General features: G+C 49.1%; 1 protein-coding gene across 3 annotated transcripts in view; it reads right to left on the bottom strand.

Annotated features, from left to right (window-relative positions):
• NCAPD3 (non-SMC condensin II complex subunit D3) overlaps window positions 1–19,879 on the bottom strand; it is a 64,040-nt gene that overhangs the window by 3,297 nt on the left and 40,864 nt on the right. For all 3 annotated transcript variants that reach the window (XM_053595793.1, XM_053595792.1, XM_053595794.1), the window contains 10 exons: window positions 14,384–14,521; window positions 13,938–14,071; window positions 13,232–13,431; window positions 9,341–9,451; window positions 7,119–7,301; window positions 5,689–5,855; window positions 5,307–5,446; window positions 3,791–3,868; window positions 175–246; window positions 31–91 (listed from right to left, as the gene is read on the bottom strand). In XM_053595793.1, coding sequence (XP_053451768.1) covers window positions 31–91; window positions 175–246; window positions 3,791–3,868; window positions 5,307–5,446; window positions 5,689–5,855; window positions 7,119–7,301; window positions 9,341–9,451; window positions 13,232–13,431; window positions 13,938–14,071; window positions 14,384–14,521 — 1,284 coding nt within the window. The remainder of the gene's footprint in view (window positions 1–30; window positions 92–174; window positions 247–3,790; window positions 3,869–5,306; window positions 5,447–5,688; window positions 5,856–7,118; window positions 7,302–9,340; window positions 9,452–13,231; window positions 13,432–13,937; window positions 14,072–14,383; window positions 14,522–19,879) is intronic.

Here is a 19,879-nt window from a genome sequence, read left to right as displayed (position 1 = left end):
CAGGCACCGCCCCCAGAATGATAAACTTACGATTTATCAGGCAATGATAAACATAAAATGTCCTTTCCTTGACTCTGGACTTCAGTTGTCTCTGGAAGGGAGTTGGACACAAATTCAATCTCAGAACCTCAGAGGCAGCTAAGCTATCAGTCTAGAAGGAAACTGAGATCTTACCTTTGAGTGAAGGCGTCTGTGGGCTCCCTATGTAACTGACTCCTGCTCCAAACGTGACATCGCTGATGGTATCTGGGTAAAGGGAACACCACTGTTGGGTAGAAGCAGGCAGGAGACAGGCGGCGGACAGCCCCTGGACTGGTCAGAGGTTTCCCAGTGACTGCCTTGCTCCTGGGAATTCTCCCGTCTCTCTTGACTTCCTTTCTCCCACCAGGGCCCTCCTGAGGCTGCTCCCCTGGTCCCCATCTCTGGCTTCTCCCTCCCCCCACGCCTTCCGTGACTGCCATGTGCTGTCCAGCAGCTGCCAGCTCCGCAGTCCTCCCTCCCGAGTCCCAGTCACACTTGCTAGTGTGCTCACCGGCTCTCCTGAAGACCGCTCCCCAGCTCACGGCCTCCCCTCCATGACATGTTCCTTCTACATTGCCAAGTGGGCCATCCTAGCTAGAATCCAGCCTTCTCTTCCCCGTGACGGCAGTAACCGAGTCCTGTCACTTCTGCCTCCCAGGCGTCTCTCCATTCTGTTCCCTGTGGCCCTGAGCCCTAGCCCTTGAAATTCTGAGGTGCTGTCCTCCCAGGGCCTACTTGTCCCGCCCACACTCAAGGCAGGAGCGCGGGTGTCAGGGACACAGACGGGCTGGGAGTTGGGGCTCTGTGTTTACTGGTTATGTGAGCTGCTTTAACCTCAAGTTCCCTCACCTCATAAACGGGGAAAATGCACCTCCCGTACAGGGAAGTTGTCAGCAGTGAGCAGGATTATCATGTAAAGGTTAACATGGCATCTGGTAGAGCGAAGTGCTGAAGAAATGCCAGGGTCTCCTGTGATTAGCACCTATTCTCCCCTGCATCACTGGAGTTAGTTAATCAAGAAGCTGGTAAAGTCACTGCCCTGCTTAGATATTTTGATAGCTCCATGTTCAAGGCAAGCCTAAAACCCACCTTCATTCTGAGCTGGTCCCAAGCTACCTTTACAGACTCAATGGATACACCCACACATGGGCTCTGACCCCCATGCTCCCCTGTCCCAGGTGCTGAGCAGACCTCTCTTGTCACCCTGTGTCTGCACACTCAGCTTCTCTGCCTACCCCAACTGACTGCACCCCACCCCGGCTTTGAGAGCGCTGTGTGGCCTTGCCCCTCTGGGGCTGTGCCTTTGTACAAGTTTCTATCTCGGGAGCAGAGCATGTGCCCCGAGCCTGCTGTCCTTTCTGTGAAGTGAGTGTCAGAGTTCTTCCTGTTCTCTTCACACTTGATCTGCTTGTGAGTACAGGCCGTACCTTTCCAGTCTGCATGGTGAAGCTCATCACGGCAGTGCAGGGCCGTGCACCTGACAGCTGCTCACCAGCAGAGAATTCTGTCCTCCCACTGCCGTGACAACAGCTCCATTCTGCTTATTCCTGTTCCCGGGAGGCCTTGCCTTGTGCTGTCATTAGAAATTCCCTTTCCTTCCTCACACATTGCTCTTCCTGTCTGGAAGCCTGGCAGCACTCCAGTGGTAAGTCTCCCACCTTAGGAAAAGCCCCTGTGTGGTGGCTGCTAGATCCCAGTGCACTATGCTCAGAATCAAAGGCAGAGGCATCTTTGCTGCCTGGATTACAGCAGCAAGAGGTACCTGCTAAAAGCCCCACAAGACTTTCAGTTAAAATCTTAGCTCTGATTTTAATTCATTTTCACTTAGCAAAACCACTTTGTTTCTGTTGAACACCATCGGTGAGCCACTGGTGTTCTTTGAAAAGTTGAGATACTTCCTGATAGTCACCCCCATTTAAACTTAAGAGTTGTCACAAAAATTTGTATTTATAAACTATAAAGAAAGCAGAACTGAATGCTTTTATCTGGTAATTCTTCCAAGGAGAGCTACCAGGAGACCCTTCCTCAGGCATTTCTTCCTGGTTCAGCATATGGAGAGATGACACCAACAGCACCGCTAGGGTCAAGCCTGGGGAAAGGGCATCCTCTGCTGATCCCAGGACACCTGAGAGCCCTGTGTTCAGTGCAAAGGTGGCTTCACACACGCAAGTGAGAGCAGAGGAACAAAGGCTTCTAGCCACAGACTGAAATCAGGAACTCGTGGGATGAGCAAAATTCAAAAGAGGAGCATTCTTTCCAATTCTTCAGTCTATGGTCCCCAACTGCCCAAACAAGAGCACCTGGTGCTGCTGATGGACACAGAACAGACAGCAAACTCTTCTGTGTGAAAGAGGCTGAATTTTTACATATGTAACATTGCATCTGTTCAATATATAGGTACTCGACATTACCCCCCCGCCTTTAATGACAAAAGCCGTCATGACTTGGTTGTCATCCAGGGAGGGGTGGTGGGACAATTTCCTTTAAAAGGAGGACCTGGATGACAATCATGCAATCTGTTACATGTTCTATAAGGCCACAGCAGCATGGTTAACAACCCATAAGTTGCAGCTAGAACACAGTAGGCACTCAGTGACAGAAATGCTGAAGTGCACTGAATGGTGACGTGCTACTTTGACGCTTGTTACTGCGGGGACACCCTACACTGTCCCATCTCTGAATGCCCCAGATCAGGACTGGAGAGAGGCTGGGAAGGGGCACAGAGGTGGGACCAGGGGCCTGAGCTCAGCTCCCAGCTCTGCCATCCAGCTAACCACCCAACAGGTTCCAGACACTGGGGCAGGCCGTGTGGAGAAGCGGGAAAAGAAGAGCCAGGGACGACAACGAAGCCAGGGTGTGATGAGTGCCTGCGAGAAGTTCAAAGCCACAGGAGGGGCACCTGCCCTAACCTGGAGGTCACAGAAGGGGACAACGCAGACAGGGATGTGGTGTGAGGGCCAAGTCAAGGAAGAACGTGGCGGGCTGCTGGCATTGGGACACGGCTGGGGTGGAGAGTACAGGGCACGCAGGCACCAGGCAGGGTCTTGTGTGGTGCACTGCAGATGTGGGACAGTAGGAATTTTTTTCTTTTTCCTAAGGAAGGAAGTCTTGCTATATTCCCCAGGCTAGCCTTCAACTGCTGGTTGCAAGAGATTCTCCCACCATAGCCTCTCATGCGTATGGGGCTAGGCCAACCTTAGCCACCACACCTGGCTAAGAATTTCTTCAGACTACAAAAATTTTCTCAAAATAATGGTCTTCACAGTATTTGAGACAAGGAGCTATATAACAAAATAATGGGAGAAAACATTTTGCTTGTCTAACTCATCTGTATAGAGGTGCTAGTGCTGACACCTGCCACTGTGCAGAGCAGACCTGGCTCCGTAACACCGGGGGCGCCTGTACAGCACTGGGGCACTCCATGCAGGTCTGCCTCTGCGTGCACCATCCAGGCTGCTAACCTAACTTCTTCGCACCTCACCAACAGCACCTGTCATGGGAAGACCTTGCACAGCCGTTAAGACGTTTAGTTGAGTTAATGTATGCAAGCATTAAGAGTGCTTGATAGTCAGTGAATCCTCAACTGATGAAGCTATTATGATCCCTCTGAAATCACAGGGATTTCAGGTCTGACTCCATGTGACGCACCACCATGCTGCTGACCACCAGGGGGCGCCTTCTCCAGTTCAAAGAGCCGCCCTACAACAGGGAGGGTTCAGTGCTGCTGCAGCCAATAGACAGAAGCCCTGTAGGGAAGACGGTTACTTACTCTTGGGGGTGCTGATTGCCCGTTTAGTTGTATGGTCAATAGCCTTGTTGGACTCTTGCTCCAAGCTGTATGAAGATGCTGGGATGAAACAAAAAATGTGTTATCTGTCAAAAAAACTTCAAAGCAGTATCAGAGAACAACAAAGCAACCAAAAGAAAAATTTGCAAAATACATGATAAAGTTAACATCCCCAGTGTTTAAAGTATTCTTATAAAAAGGCCCTTAAGAAATACAAGTCAGGGCAGCGCCTGTGGCTCAGTGAGTAGGGCGCCGGCCCCATATACCAAGGGTGGTGGGTTCAAACCCAGCCCCGGCCAAACTGCAACAACAACAAAAAAATAGCCGGGCGTTGTGGCGGGCGCCTGTAGTCCCAGCTGCTCGGGAGGCTGAGGCAAGAGAATCGCTTAAGCCCAGGAGTTGGAGGTTGCTGTGAGCTGTGAGAGGCCACGGCACTCTACAGAGGGCCATAAAGTGAGACTCTCTACAAAAAGAAAAAAAGAAAAAAAAAAGTCTATTCTCATTAAAATTAAAAAAAACATTAAAACCCTACCACCACTTTTGCTCTATAATGCTCAGCAAAGACAATGGGAAATTATAATAAAATCGGTGTTTCTAAGTAAGAAAACAGACACTCGGGGCAGCGCCTGTGGCTCAGTGAGTAGGGCACCAGCCCCATATACTGAGGGTGGTGGGTTCAAACCTGGCCCCGGCCAAACTGCAACAAAAAAATATAGCTGGGCGTTGTGGCGGGTGCCTGTAGTCCCAGCTACTTGGGAGGCTAAGGCAAGAGAATCATTTAAGCCCAGGAGTTGGAGGTTGCTGTGAGCTGTGTGAGGCCACGGCACTCTACCCAGAGCGATAAAGTGAGACCCTGTCTCTACAAAAAAAAAAAACAGACACTTGCGCAGGAGGAAAATTTGGCACAAGTTATGCAGAACAGTTTGACACTGTCAAAGTTTAAAAGGTATTCATGGCCTTTGACTGCTGGGAATTGATCCTAAGGCTTACACACATACCAGGGTATACGTACAAGGACGTTTACAGCAACATTACTTATGTTAAAAAGGTGATCTGTCTCTAGTTTAGGACTGTTTAAAAACGCTGAGGAAGACCAGCATTACAGGGGAGTACTGAGTAAACCCTGCTGCCTCCACAGAGGGCGTGCTGGAGAGCCGCTGGCAGGGAAGCTCGGACAGAAAATCTCATGGAGACATTTCCACTATATCTTGTTGTATAGAGAAGCAGGTCATAAAACAGTATAAACATCACGTTTTTTAAGTAAACAAAAAATGTGTGAGGACAATGCTGGAGGAAGGACCACCTCACGGCTGTGGGTGAGTTACATTTTTCAGTACTGTACAAATTAAATAAGCATTGTTTCATTATCTATAATCCTAATTGTGCAATTAATATTGTTTTAATGATAAAAACAGAAACCATCTGAAAAGCAATGAGAAGTAAGCTTGTTCTGCGTTTTAATCTCTGTGCTGTATCAGGTGCCAAACTGAAGGCTTACCCTGGTTGCATGTTTTCTCTGGGCTTCCAGAGCTCAGAGTGAAAGGCAGCACGCTCAGGCTCCGTCTGCGATGCCTGCTATTGGATTCCACAGCTTTCTTGACAGAATTCAGGATGGCAATGGTGCTCAGGGACATGGGCCTGCAGAGAGAGCATGCAGGGACACTGAGCTTCTCCCTGCAGTCCTCACCCGCTTCGGTGCGAGCGCATCCCTCAGCCTTGCTCATTCCAACCTCCCGGGGGGACTAGACAAAGAGGCAGCAGGGCAGGCACAGTGACAACACTCTCCTGCCTCCTGCCCACGTCTGGTCGGGACGTCAAAGCTGGCTCTGAAAACACCACCACAGAGAATCCGCCCTGTCACAGACTCCGTGACCCCCTACCTGGCCTTGGGCATCAACCTGTTTGACAGTCTGGCTTCAGGTGCAGGAGCCAAAGGCGGTGCCTGGCCAGTGCTTGGCCCAGGCAGTGAGGGTTGGCTCACAGCAGGGGCCGCAGCAGGATTTTCGTGGCTGGCAGGAACTGGCCTTATTTCTAAACATGGAGCAACCTGTCAGCGAAGATACCGAGTATTTACCTTCTAACACTTTTTGGCTGGGAACATTCCAATTCCTTTCTTCTGGATATTTGACATATACAATAAATGATTGCTAATGATAATGGCCTCACTGTACTATTAACCACCAGAACCTCTTCCTTCTCACTGCGTACTTGCAGCCAGTAACTAACTTCTCATTCCCTACCTCCCCCTTTCCAGCCTTTGGTAACGACCGTGAGAACCACTTCTTTAGCTCCCACCTGGGAGTGAGCACATGTGGTCTTTATCTTTCTGTGTCCGGCTTATTTCATTTAACACAATGTCCTCTAGATTCATCCAAGTTGTACCAAGTGACAGGATTTCATTTTTGATGGCTGAGTAACAGTCCCCTGGGCACAGCAACTCATCTGCTGATTGACATTCAGGTTCTTCCATGGTTATTATGAACAGTGCTGCAACGGACACGATGGTGCAGGTGCCTCTCTGATAAACTGATTTCCCTCCCTTTGGATATATCCCCAGTGATGGGATTGCTGCATCACATGAAGTTCTATTTTTAGTTTTCTGAGGAACCTCCATCCTTCCCTCTGTGGTGGCTGTGCTACTTCACATTCCCGCCAACAGTGTACAAGTGTTCCCCTTTCTCTGTTTAGCACTTTCTTTGGAATGTAATCTTCACTTGCTATGAGCAAGTCCATAAGTAATCTATTTTAAACTCTATCAGCCCTGGGCAAGTAGAACTTCCTCTTAAAAAGGAGGATACTGTTAGCCAACTGCCAACTGTGGATGCGTGGCATGAAGAGAAAAAAAGAGTAATTTAGTTTGTCTTCATTACGTTTTAACACCGACCTGTCTGGACTTCTCAGGTGGTGGGATCATTGCGCTTCTGACCAGGAGCAGCCGCTAAGCCAGCAACACCTCTGGGAGGACCTGCTCTGCAGAGGGCTGTGCTAGGAGACTGATGACAAACTAAGACACCAGGTAGATCCAGGCACTTGCAGACAATGTCCCTACTGCCAGCTTGCGTTCTCAAACTCCTACGATTTGCCCATCTATCATTACAATGATTTTCCAGACAGATTCCTGTACCGCAGCCATGAGCTATCAGTGTATTTGTTGCTTAGAACAAAGGCACGTGGACATGGCCAACAACCAGCACTCCTGAAGGTCTCCCTCTGACCAACCTCTGAGCACATGTGAGTTTCGAGGAATGGTGGGCAGTCTGGGAGAGCAGACTGCGGATCTAGTCCCGCAGCGGGCAGGCTTTGCGTCTACCTGTACTGGCGGGGCCGCGCCAGCGCCCTCTGCTGTCCTGCTCATGTCTGCTTGCTGGGCCAGCTCTTGCTCCCGGGCTAGCTGCTCGCTGTACTTCTTCAGGTCATATTCCAGTTCTGATGCCAGCTGTTTGTCAACTGCAAAGAAATCTTTGACCTCATCTCGGTAATCCTGCATCACCTCCTGAAACAGACCCAGGGGCATCCTTTAATATTTTCTTGACTAAAAACATAAATTCTCCAACATGCCTCCATAAATACTAATGGAACGAATTATTCGTAACTGTTGTCATTGCTGTTCTTCACAGTGGCTGCGCTACTTCACACTCCCACCAACACTGTACAAGTGTTCCCCTTTCTCTGTTTAACACTTTTCTTGTTTTTTTTTTTTTTTTTTTTTGTATTTTGGTGGTTTTTTTGGGGGGGGACAGAGTCTCACTGTGTCACCCGTGGTAGAGTGCCATGTTGCCACAGCTCACAGCAACCTCAAACTCTTGGGCTAAGCAATTCTCTTGCTTCAACCTCCCAAGTAGCTGGGACTACAGGCACCCACCACAATGCTGCCCTCGTTTTAGACATGGGGTCTTGCTCTTGCTCAGGCTGGTTTCAAACTCCTGCGCTCAGGCAATCCACCTGCCTTGGCCTCCCAGAGTGCTAGGATTATAGGTGTGGGTCACCATGCCTGGTCAACACATTTTTTTGGGAATGGAATCTTTGCACGTCATGAGCAAGTCACAATTTCTATTATTGAAAGCAGACCATCTCCATTACATTAACTAATAGGTACAATGGTATATTCCAAGGAAATACTAACCACCCTTATGATGACCACAGAAAGAGGTGAACGTGACTGAGACACCAAGCAAGAGTTCTGATCTCTTGGCAAGCTCCCCAAATGCCTGTCAGTTAACAGGCAACTCCATTTCCTGGCTCAGACTGGGTTTCTGGAGGGAGTCCCAGGAAGTGCTGCAGTCTAAAAGCTGTTCATCTGCCTACAGTAGCTTTCCCCACAGGCTCTAAGGCTATAATCCCATTTCTGTGTCTCTTCTGAAGATTTTCTAGAAAATCTTTTACCATATCTGGGTAGGAACATTCTCAGGTCTTGAAGAGGTTTGCTAGGGATAAGGCCACTTGGCTAAGAAAAAGAAACTGTTCTACTTAAAGTATTAGAAGGAGAAAGATATCTTTTGCAGCTCCAGCCAGGAGGGAAGTTCCAGCAAAGAGAAAGAAATCTATCAACTCTTCCGGCGGCCACCCGGAGTAGGTTCCACAGGCCAGAGAAGAGAATCATTGTACTACTGGTATCAAACAACTCTGTGGCCATCCCTTGGGTAAGTGCCCAGAGACAAGAGACAGACTTCTTTTTCCTAAATGTTTAAGTAGTCTAATGAGGATCTAAGCTCTTTATTTTCCTTTCTGAGGTCTGAAACAGGGCAATAAAAATATAAGAATAATAGAAAATTCTTGTTTTTGCCATACTATCTTTTCCACCTTAGCTTCTCAAGATAAAAGCTATCTGAAAAACTATATTCAATACTTCTGTCTTTGCTGTTTTGGGGAAAAAATTCATGGTGTTTTTTTGAGGAAAAATCCTACATAATGTGAACAGAGAAATAATTCTGTTTGATTAAAGGGAAAAAACCTGTTGGGTTTATTTCTGAGTGGAAGGTTTTACATAAAGGCGGTTGGCCTCCTTTGGTTCTGTGCTGCAGTCGGCACAGGCTGGCTTTGCCCAGACCAGGCCTCCTCTCGGGCCTGTGCACCAGCGCAGATCCCAAGGCAGTCATTATGGAGCATCTGTTACCCAACTTTTCAATCTGAGACTGTCATAGACCAAACTAAATATTATGACAACTTTCCCTTTACCCCTCCCCAGGATGAACTACAATGATGACTCTACTCTGATCCCAGCTGAGAAGGTCCTCAATATGGAATCTAACCCCACCAAGAACATGCCTGGCCTTCACGACGGGTCAGCTCTTCACAAGCCCGACTGCGTGGCAAAGAGGACAGGTGACTTCAGGGGGACTCAGGGACAAACTCCCCGTCTTCCCCCCACAGTCACAGGCCTGTCTGGCAGGTGTTCCTTTACAAACCTAGGCAATGCTGGTTTTGTAGCCTTGGAGTTGTCACTCTGACTGTCTGAACCATCACAACTGGCAGAAGATCTCAGTGACCAGCTGCACAGGGACAACGGCCCCACAAGCACAAGTTCATTCTTACCCTGAGATAGTTCATGAGTTCCCGCAAGGCTGGGATCTTATTTTTCTCCAGCACAGTCTTCAGGGAGATGATAATTGGAATAATATTTTCTATGAAATTCCTCTTTTGAACCTGTGGTAACACAAACACAGGCACGTCTTAGATGTAAAAACTTCTGAAAGGCAGACTTTCCCTTGATCTAGTTCTTTTAGTTCTTTTGCTAGAGTCAATCTAGCATATTATATTAAGTTTATTTTTTGTTTCTGATTAGGATCTGAGAGTATATAAGACCCCCCTGCCTTTTTCCAGGAGACTTTATAAGCATCACCTCAAAACACTCAGAAGGCTTTGTCAAGTAGGGCAGGATAAATATGACTCATGTATTCCAATTGAGCAAAAGGAATTAGAAATATGTTAAGTAACTTTGCAAGAAGCTCTGTATCGCCACACAAACCCATCATGAACCTTTGGCTCTAGCTCCAGATTCAGTCCCTGTGTTCAACATCCTCCCTTTTGGAATGAAAACCAGGTCACTTTGGCTGCCCACGGAGGCACTGTGTGTTCCTGCTGGGGAAAGGACAATGTTCTAACAATGGCTGGGCATGAGGACAGCCAGCTTTCTTTCTCTTTCTGATCTGTGTGTGGAAATTTGCACACATTTAGGAAGTGCTATGTATTAAGCAGTGCCTAATTTGGCCAAGTCTTTAAAATCTTTACCTTGAATGATCATTTTAACCACAAATATTTTTGTAATAAATGTCTGAGAATTAAAAATAGTTCATGGGCGGCACCTGTGGCTCAAGGAGTAGGGCACCGGTCCCATATGCCAGAGGTGGCGGGTTCAAACCCAGCCCCGGCCAAAAACCACAAAAAAAAAAAAAAGTTCATTATACTGGCCCCCATATACATGTTTATCCTTCTGAAGCTGAAAGCACTCTTTCTTCTCATTTAAAGTCACATGTATACTTCTTTCTTATAAACCACTTATTTCCAAAAAGTCTTATCAGAGTTTCTGAAACAGGAGGGGAATAAGAGAGAAAAACAATGTAATAAAATTAAACCGGAGCACATGGTACTTTAGGGACAGTCTTAAGAAGTGGCTTAAATGCGTTCACTCAAGTGTCATCAACACCTTCTCAGTCCCAGGCACAGAGCTATAACCTCTAGGGATTTAGAAATGAAGCAAAGAATCCCCACTCTGCTGCTCCTACATCAGTGAAGGTCTGTTACAGCCAGGGCATGAGGTGACAAGTGGCAGGTGTTGTAGATATAGGTATGGAGGTGGGATGCCTGGGAAGGCGCACACCTCAGAGATGACGCTGAGGGTGTGTGGGGAAGAGGCAGGTAGGAGGAGCAGCCCATAGGGGCCTGGAATGGGGAGCCCAGAGACAAGGACGGAGGGAGGGCTGGAGGGTTGGAAGGAACAGCAGTTCTGTGCGCCCTGAAGAAGTATCAGGGGTTTATGCATAAGATGACAGGAAGCCACCAGTGTTTAAAAAATATCACCAGTGAGCTATAGCTGATATAGCATAAATTTACTCATTCATTTTAAGTGAACAGTTCTTTGAGTTTTGACCAAAGTCTACACTGAGTTACCAGCACCACGAACCCACCACCCAAAATCTCCTTCCGCCCATTACAGTTGACCTGCCTCTAATCTATTTTAAGTTAAGATAGAGAATAAAATGATGAAATCCATACTTAAGAAAGACTGCTCTGGCAATAAGACGGTGCATGACCCGCAATGAAGAAAACTAGAAAGAGTTAAGAAAGCTCCTGGGGAAAACGGGCAGGAGCTCCTGGACACAGCACAGACTCAAGTAAAGTCAGAGCAGAGAGACGGATCTGTGGGATGAAACGGGCAGGAGCTCCTGGACGCAGCACAGGCTCAAGTAAAGTCAGAGCAGAGAGACGGATCTGTGGGACGGAGTGGGCAGGAGCTCCTGGACACGGCACAGGCTCAAGTAAAGTCAGAGCAGAGAGACGGATCTGTGGGATGGAATGGGCAGGAGCTCCTGGACGCAGCACCAGCTCAAGTAAAGTCAGAGCAGAGAGACGGATCTGTGGGACGGAGCGGGCAGGAGCTCCTGGACACGGCACAGGCTCAAGTAAAGTCAGAGCAGAGAGACGGATCTGTGGGATGGAATGGGCAGGAGCTCCTGGACGCAGCACCAGCTCAAGTAAAGTCAGAGCAGAGAGACGGATCTGTGGGACGGAGCGGGCAGGAGCTCCTGGACACGGCACAGGCTCAAGTAAAGTCAGAGCAGAGAGACGGATCTGTGGGATGGAATGGGCAGGAGCTCCTGGACGCAGCACCAGCTCAAGTAAAGTCAGAGCAGAGAGACGGATCTGTGGGACGGAGCGGGCAGGAGCTCCTGGACACGGCACAGGCTCAAGTAAAGTCAGAGCAGAGAGACGGATCTGTGGGATGGAATGGGCAGGAGCTCCTGGACGCAGCACCAGCTCAAGTAAAGTCAGAGCAGAGAGACGGATCTGTGGGACGGAGCGGGCAGGAGCTCCTGGACACGGCACAGGCTCAAGTAAAGTCAGAGCAGAGAGACGGATCTGTGGGACGGAGCGGGCAGGAGCTCCTGGACACGGCACAGGCTCAAGTAAAGTCAGAGCAGAGAGACGGATCTGTGGGATGGAATGGGCAGGAGCTCCTGGACACGGCACAGGCTCAAGTAAAGTCAGAGCAGAGAGACGGATCTGTGGGATGGAATGGGCAGGAGCTCCTGGACGCAGCACCAGCTCAAGTAAAGTCAGAGCAGAGAGACGGATCTGTGGGACGGAACGGGCAGGAGCTCCTGGACACGGCACAGGCTCAAGTAAAGTCAGAGCAGAGAGACGGATCTGTGGGATGGAATGGGCAGGAGCTCCTGGACACGGCACAGGCTCAAGTAAAGTCAGAGCAGAGAGACGGATCTGTGGGATGGAATGGGCAGGAGCTCCTGGACGCAGCACCAGCTCAAGTAAAGTCAGAGCAGAGAGACGGATCTGTGGGACGGAACGGGCAGGAGCTCCTGGACACGGCACAGGCTCAAGTAAAGTCAGAGCAGAGAGACGGATCTGTGGGACGGAATGGGCAGAGCTCCTGGACGCAGCACCAGCTCAAGTAAAGTCAGAGCAGAGAGACGGATCTGTGGGATGGAATGGGCAGGAGCTCCTGGACACGGCACCAGCTCAAGTAAAGTCAGAGCAGAGAGACGGATCTGTGGGACGGAACGGGCAGGAGCTCCTGGACACGGCACAGGCTCAAGTAAAGTCAGAGCAGAGAGACGGATCTGTGGGACGGAATGGGCAGGAGCTCCTGGACGCAGCACAGGCTCAAGTAAAGTCAGAGCAGAGAGACGGATCTGTGGGATGGAATGGGCAGGAGCTCCTGGTGAACTGGATGTGATCAGATTTTACTTTTCTGGGGTCAAAAGCTTTCTGAGGTCAGGGGTTGCGAAATTTATATGGGTGATCCAGGCCAGGCCCCAGAACACCGTGTGAGCACCATGGTGACGGAGCTGCCCCTCGGAGTCGTTCAGGTCCAACAGAACCCAGCCTGGCACACTGGACTCCCGTCTGCAGCGGCACCAGGCTCCCTTTGGGTAACCTGTAGGTAATGGTTCCCTTCCCTATAACCGACTGTAGGAGAAGGGAGAGGTGAGCAGCAGGAGGAACGGAGGACTGATTCAGCTTTGACAGAGTAAGTCGGAGGCACATCCTGGCAGCAAGTGGAACTGGGATCGGGCTCAGAGAGAAGATGGGGTTGGAAACACAGCTGTGAGAATCATTACTACCTGGGCATGAGTTAAGGCCACCACCAAGAATGAAATCGGGATCTTGGGAGTATCACCAAGATTTGGGGGGCAGATGGGAGGCACGGGTGTGAGTAGGCCTCTGTAGGGAAGAACACACACTTACTTGTGAGATGAGTTTCTTCTGGGCTTCCTGCATGACAGCGTTTGCCAAGGCCATGTCGTCTTCTTCTAAGAGGAGGTCCTTGTCTGGTTTGGATCTCATTGCCAAAAGCTTGATCTCCTTTGAGCTGAGGACGTCAAATGTGTCCGAGAGTAACTCACTGGCGTCCAGGTCCAGGGGCAGTATGCCGTCGGCAAAGCACGCTGAGAGAGAGCACAGGATCAACTGAGAGACTCAGCCCAGGGGAGAGTGCGGTTCACAGGCCTGGGTCCACCTGGGCTGCCTAGGCATAGCCCATGGCGAACCAGGACAAGATGACAGGGGTCTTTCTGTCAGCATCGTAGACCTCCTGGGCCATTATCAACACAGCATTGAGACCAGGTGCGGTGGCTCAGACCTACAATCCTAAGCACTCTGGGAGGCCAAGGTGGGTGGATTGCCTGAGCTCAGGAGTTTGAGACCAGCCCGAGCAAGAGTGAGACCCCATCTCTAAAAATATAGCTGGGCATGTGTGTGGTGGGTGCCTGTAGTCCTGGCTACTCAGGAGGCTGAGGCAGGAGGGTCATCTGAATCCAGGAGTTTGAGGTTGCCATAGCACTCTACCCAGGGCAAAAGGGTGAGACTGTATCCCCCCAAAATAAAAACAAAACCCAAGACACAGCACTTGCATCTGAAAGCACGCATTTTATCCTAAACACACCAGGCCTACCCAAAATGCTGAGGCAGATTTTGGAAGTCATATCGAATCGCTGTTCGTCAGTGAAGTGCTCTAGAAGAAATTTGTAGATTCGCATTCGTCTCTCTCTGTTTGCCTTTCCCTTCAGTGAAAACAGCTGCTTCTCTCTGTGGCAGAACAGGACAATTTTACTGCGTCACCTGGTCATGGGTGACAAGGACTTACAGCATTTTAACAGCATCCTAAAAGCTGCGTGTCAAAGGCTCAGCCCGCTGCCGAGACCCCAGTGATCAGCACACACTTCCCTTAGGAATCTATCCCCAGGAGGACACTGTCCTTCACTGTCCTGCCAAGGAAAATAGTGACCACCACAGTTAACAGCTGGGCCGGGGTCTGCATCCAACTACTGTGTACAGAACAGCCGGACCTCTCCCGGGCTCCCCACCTGCCACCGAGACCACCTGTGTGGCTTCACTGACCTCTCTGACTGGGGGAACTTGTTATACTTCTCATGCTTCTCATAGTTATTGAAGTGGAAAATACACTCGATGAAGTGCTGGAAAAACATGACGGGATTCCTCTTCAGTAAGAGATGAGCCAGGCAGAACTCCCCAAAACTGCAAGGGAGGGAGAAACGAAAGAAAGAGACCCATTTGCTATTTGCCAACAGCTTCTGAACACCCCAGGAGCTCTGTAAAAACAGAGGAGAGCTGTCCATGATGGAAAGGGCTGCTAAGTCTGTCCCCAGGAGCAGCTCCATCAGCTCAGAAGCCAGAGGCACCTTCAGCCTTTGTGGTCTGTCTTGACTCCACAGCTTCCTTCTGAACGCAAGGCTAGTGCGGAGGCTTTCTCCACCAGGTTTCCTTTCAAAATTCACGTGAGGTGTTGTTATCCAGCTGTACTTCGAGTGGGAAAAACCAACCAAGCTACCCCAAACTGCTTTTTCAAGCCAGGGCCAGTATCCTTAAGGCTGATGCAAAGACAATGGTCACCTGGAGAGACTCTAGCCTTCATCCCCCAACTTCAAGTTCACTGTCCACAATAATGAACAGAAATCACTTTTTTCTAAGTGGGGTCTAATGGCAAGAGCCTCTCCATCTGGATCAGCAGGGCAAGGATCCTCATCCCAGAGACAGCCTCGCCGTGAGCCCTGGGCCCTCGCCTCCAACACGAAGCTGCGGTACAGATGCCTCCAGCTCCCAAATGAAGATTTCAAAGCCAAATGTAGAGACAAAAGCAGTGTTTGAAAAGGGCAGTTTCTGTCTCATCAAGACAGCAGGAGAGAGAAAGCCAAAGCGCTGGTTTGGGCTGACGGGTCAACCGGAGGTAGCACGGGGCTCACTGTGGGCCATTCACACTGTTGAGACCAATGTTTTAACCTCATTTCAGGGTTCAGATGCAATTTCCACCCACACAGGAGCGCCAGTCAGCTTTCCACTGTCCCTGTGGCTTACACACGCGGCTCTGGAGCACATTAGGACTTTACTGGAGATGTACATTCCCCTTCCCATGGCATGTTCCTTAGGCTGAGATCCTAATCAGTTTGTATTCATAGCATACACAGCAACCAAAGTCAGAGGCAGCAGCTGAGAAATCATGACGGAAGGAAGCCGAGATTGACATCTCACTGCTGACAATCACACTTTGACTATGTACCTGGAAAATAAGGGGCAGCCTGACTCAGAAATGAAAACGAAACAAATAAAACTCTACTTAACAAAATGGAATTCCCTGAGGAAAAATTCACTTAAGACCAGCTAGAAGACTTATTTAATAATAGTCAATGTTGGGTGGCACCTGTGGCTCAGTGAGTAGGGTGCCGGCCCCATACACGGAGGGTGGTGGGTTCGAACCTGGCCCTCTCCAAACTGCAAAAAAAAATAGTGGGGCATCGTGGCGGGTGCCTGTAGTCCCAGCTACTTGGGAGGCTAAGGCAAAAGAATCACTTAAGCCCAAGAATTTGAGGTTGCTGTGAGCTGTGATGCCATGACACTCTACCCAGGGTGACAGCTTGAGACTCTGTCTCAAAAAAATAAAAAGAATTCACCTTCTGTGCTATTTTATTATAGTTAATGGACTGTGCACAGCAGTTTCCAAGTCTTCCTGAACTTTCTCCTCTGACCTGAAGCAATTTACATGGAAACATAAAACCAGATAAAGTCAGTCATTCAGGCAGAGAGAGAGGCTGCTCTGAGCTCTGACTTGCTGTCAGCTGTTGGTTTACTTAGTTTAGGTCAGGAATCCACCTGGCTGTGGTGACCAGCAGGCGAAATACTAGTGAAAAGCAGGCTTAACCAACTACACAAATAAATTCAATAGCAACGTAAAAACTCTGCCAGGCCTGAAAGCAGAGGCACAGAGCTTTCCATCCTGAGAACAAAGTGTAACAGCCAGGACTCATCCCGGCTGCTACACTGACTGGGACTTTATTAAAAAGGCAAGTTTCAGCCTTCACTGGATTAAGACTCACAGCTCCTACCAGCCTGACAAACCAGGGAAGAAGGACCATTCTGGTTTTTGTTTGTCTGCTGAAGAGTTAAAAGAAACAAATATTCTAATAGTGGTCCTGGAATATAGCTTTAGGTGACAAGAGGTGGCACTTTTCAGATACTTGGATTAGAAAACCTCAATGCTCTCCAGAAACCTTGGTAGATTCGGAGCTCAATCAGCATTTTTTCCAACCTCTCCTCCCCAGAGGACAACTACCAGGAGCCACCCAAGCCACTCCTCCGACCCAGGGGTACGTCTAGCCATCTTATATGGCATTAACGCATTACATGGGAAAGAAAGGGAAGACCAGCTAAGCCTGAGCTATAACCGTGTTATAATCCTGTAAAAGGAGATTATTACTCTTACTAAAAATTGCAATTCCTTAGTCAAACAGCCCAGTGAGGCCACCCAGGAAGAGCCTGCTCAGTTCTATTTTCAGCTTTTGTAGGAAACATAAAAATCTGACCGCTTTCAGATTTCTGTCCAAGCCAAATACCATTTGGAGGCAGATATCTGCTCAATAACGTCTGCGGTTAGTGAATTCAGGTTCCTCATCTGGCCTCCAACACTTGTCTACTCAGGTTAGGACTGAAGGCTCAGAGCCACTTATACCAGAACTCGAGGCTTGAAGCAAGCGCTTGCCACACCCTTCTTCTCCTTGGCCAGTACCCCCAACTCAAGCCTCCGCTGTCTGTTACCTACCCAGGCCCTCCTCAGGGCTTTCTCGGCCTGGACTGCTAGTTCTTCCCTCTGATTTGACATCCCGTGACTCCTCCCTCTTGCCTTGAACCTTCCCACTGCGCACCGTGCACCCCTTACCCTCTGAAGTGATTCTAGGGTGTGACCTCCTCTGCATAAGTGACAGCTGGCTCTCCCCAAAGACAGCATTCCTCTCGCAGCCCTGCCAAAGGGAGGCTGCTTCGTCTCCCACATCCCACAGAGGACGAGGACGCTCTCCCATCGTCATTCACTCATTTACCAGATGGTCACTGCATGTCTGCTGGGTTTTGAGCTCCCTTCCAGGGGTTTACAGCAGTAAACAAAACCCCTCCGCCCCCAGGAGGCCCATATAGCAGCGGGGAGACCAATGCTGGCTGCACAGGACAACGCTGCCAGTGCTATGAAGAATGGGCGAGCTGGGAAAGGCACAGGGAAGGGAGGGCAGCCAGGTTTGTTCGCTGGTTATCACACACACCCCCCCCCACATGCACATGCGCACACACATTCCCCTTACCCACTGTCCAGCCGGTGGCCATCCGGCCCTTCCTGTGGCACCCCCCGCACCTGCTACTGTGCTCTCTCCCCTCTGGTACCTGCTCCCTAGTTTTCCACTCTATTCAAACTCCTGAGGACTCAGGGTGTCGCCTGTACAGATGAGTGCACGTAACACCCTCACTTCCTGTCTTTCTGACTTCACTGCCTGCAGTAACCTCACATCTGTACTTCACCTCACCACGCACAGCCACGTCCTGGACCCTGTCACCACGATGGACATCAGTCCACTCATGGGCAGCCTGCTGATCCTTCCAGCTGTGTGACTTCCTCAGCTCCATCCCACTTGTTCTACAACTCCAGCAAGCCTTCTAGACAGTCCAGCAACCTCCTCTCCCCCAAACCAAGACATCTTTGTCTTTTCTCCATCTCGATGGTCCATCATTTGAGTCATATTCTTGTCTTGACCCTCTCTGCCCTGCCTTCTTGTACTTTTTCCCAGTTAAACTAAAACAGTCCACTTATTACTGGCTGTTGCCCTGCGACTACTGCCCTATAAGGCTACCACATTGTAGGCAGAGGGGAAAATATATCATTCCATTTTGTAGCCTCCAAATTTGGGGTTCATTCGTTCAACTAAAAATGTCATACAGGGATGGTGCTTGTAGCTCAGTGGGTAGGGCGCCGGCCACATACCCTGAGGCTGGCAGGTTTGAGCCCAGCCCAGGTCAGCTAGAACAACAATGACAACTGCAACAGGAAAAAAAAAAAAAAAAAAAAAAATGGCCAGGCGTTGTGGCGGGCGCCTGTGGTCCCAGCTACTCGGGAGTCTGAGGCAAGAGAATCACTTAAGCCCAAGAGTTTGAGGCTGCTGTCAGCTGTGACACCACAGCATTCTAACCAGGGTGACAGCTTGAGACTGTTTCAAAAAAACAAACAAAAAAAGTCATACAGGTTGGGTACAGTGGCTCACACCTGTAATCCTAGCACTTTGGGAGGCTGAAGTGGGAGGATCACTTGCTCAGGCCAGAATCTTCAGGAAACCCAACAGGACCAAAAAAGAAAGCCCCTCTAGTCTCTTTGAAGACCTGCATTAGCAAATAACTAAGAACGATGCACATTAATATATTTAGTGTAAGCAGACAGGCTGAGCCTTTGGCGTAAAATATGGGAGAGCAAGTCAGGCAGAGACAGATGAATACCACATGTTCTCATAAATATGTAGGAGCTAAAAAAAAAGATGAGGTGGTAGAAATAGAGAGTTAGAGCTGTGGTCATCAGAGGCTGAGAGGTGACAGGAGGATGTAAAAGATACAAAGTTATTGCTAGATGGGAGGAATAAATTCTGTCACTCCATGGCACTGGAGGGTAAGTATAGTTAATAACCTAGTGAATATTCTCAAAAAGCTAGAGGAGAGGAATTTGAATGTCCCACATGCAAAGAAATAATAAATGTTTAATGTGATAGATGTGCTGATTACTTGATTTGATCATTACATGTTGCATAGATGTATCAAAATATTACTCTGGGATGGCACCTGTAGCTCAAGTGGCTAAGGCACCAGCCACATACACCAGAGCCAGCGGGTTCGAATCCAGCCTGGGCCCACCAAACAACAATGACAACTACAACCAAAAAATAGCCAGGGGTTGTGGCGGGTGCCTGTAGTCCCAGCTACTTGGGAGGCTGAGGCCAGACAATCACTTAAGCCTAAGAGTTGGAGGTTGCTGTGAGCTGTGATGCACTCTACCGAGGGCAACAGCTTGAGACTCTGTTTCAAAAAACAAACAACAACAAAAACATACTCTGTATTCGATAGATAATGTACAATTACTACATGTTAACTAAAAATAAAAGGGGAAAACAATCAGAACAGTGACATAAATTATAGTCAGCAAAGGTAGTTACCTAGTCATCATGGTCCACATCTGAACCGTGTTTTTTTTTTTTTTTTTTTTTGTAGTTTTTGGCTGGGGCTGGGTTTGAACCCACCACCTCCAGCATATGGGGCGGGCGCCCTACCCCTTTGAGCCACAGGCACTGCCCTGAACCGTGGTTTTTAACAAATCCAGATTGCAGGGTGGCGCCTGTGGCTCAAGGAGTAGGGCACCGGCCCCATATACCAGAGGTGGCGGGTTCAAACCAGGCCCCGGTCAAAACAAAACAAAACAAAAAAAAAAACAACAACAAAAAATAAGAAACAACAACAACAGCAAACGAACCCAGATTGCAGAGATAAAATGGAAAGATTTAAGGGGGAAGTATTAAAATG

The sequence above is a fragment of the Nycticebus coucang genome, chromosome 6, assembly GCF_027406575.1.
Source record: "Nycticebus coucang isolate mNycCou1 chromosome 6, mNycCou1.pri, whole genome shotgun sequence".
Lineage (NCBI taxonomy): Eukaryota > Metazoa > Chordata > Mammalia > Primates > Lorisidae > Nycticebus > Nycticebus coucang.
Note: the sequence above shows the minus strand (reverse complement) of the source record. Positions and strands in the feature narration are given on the sequence as shown.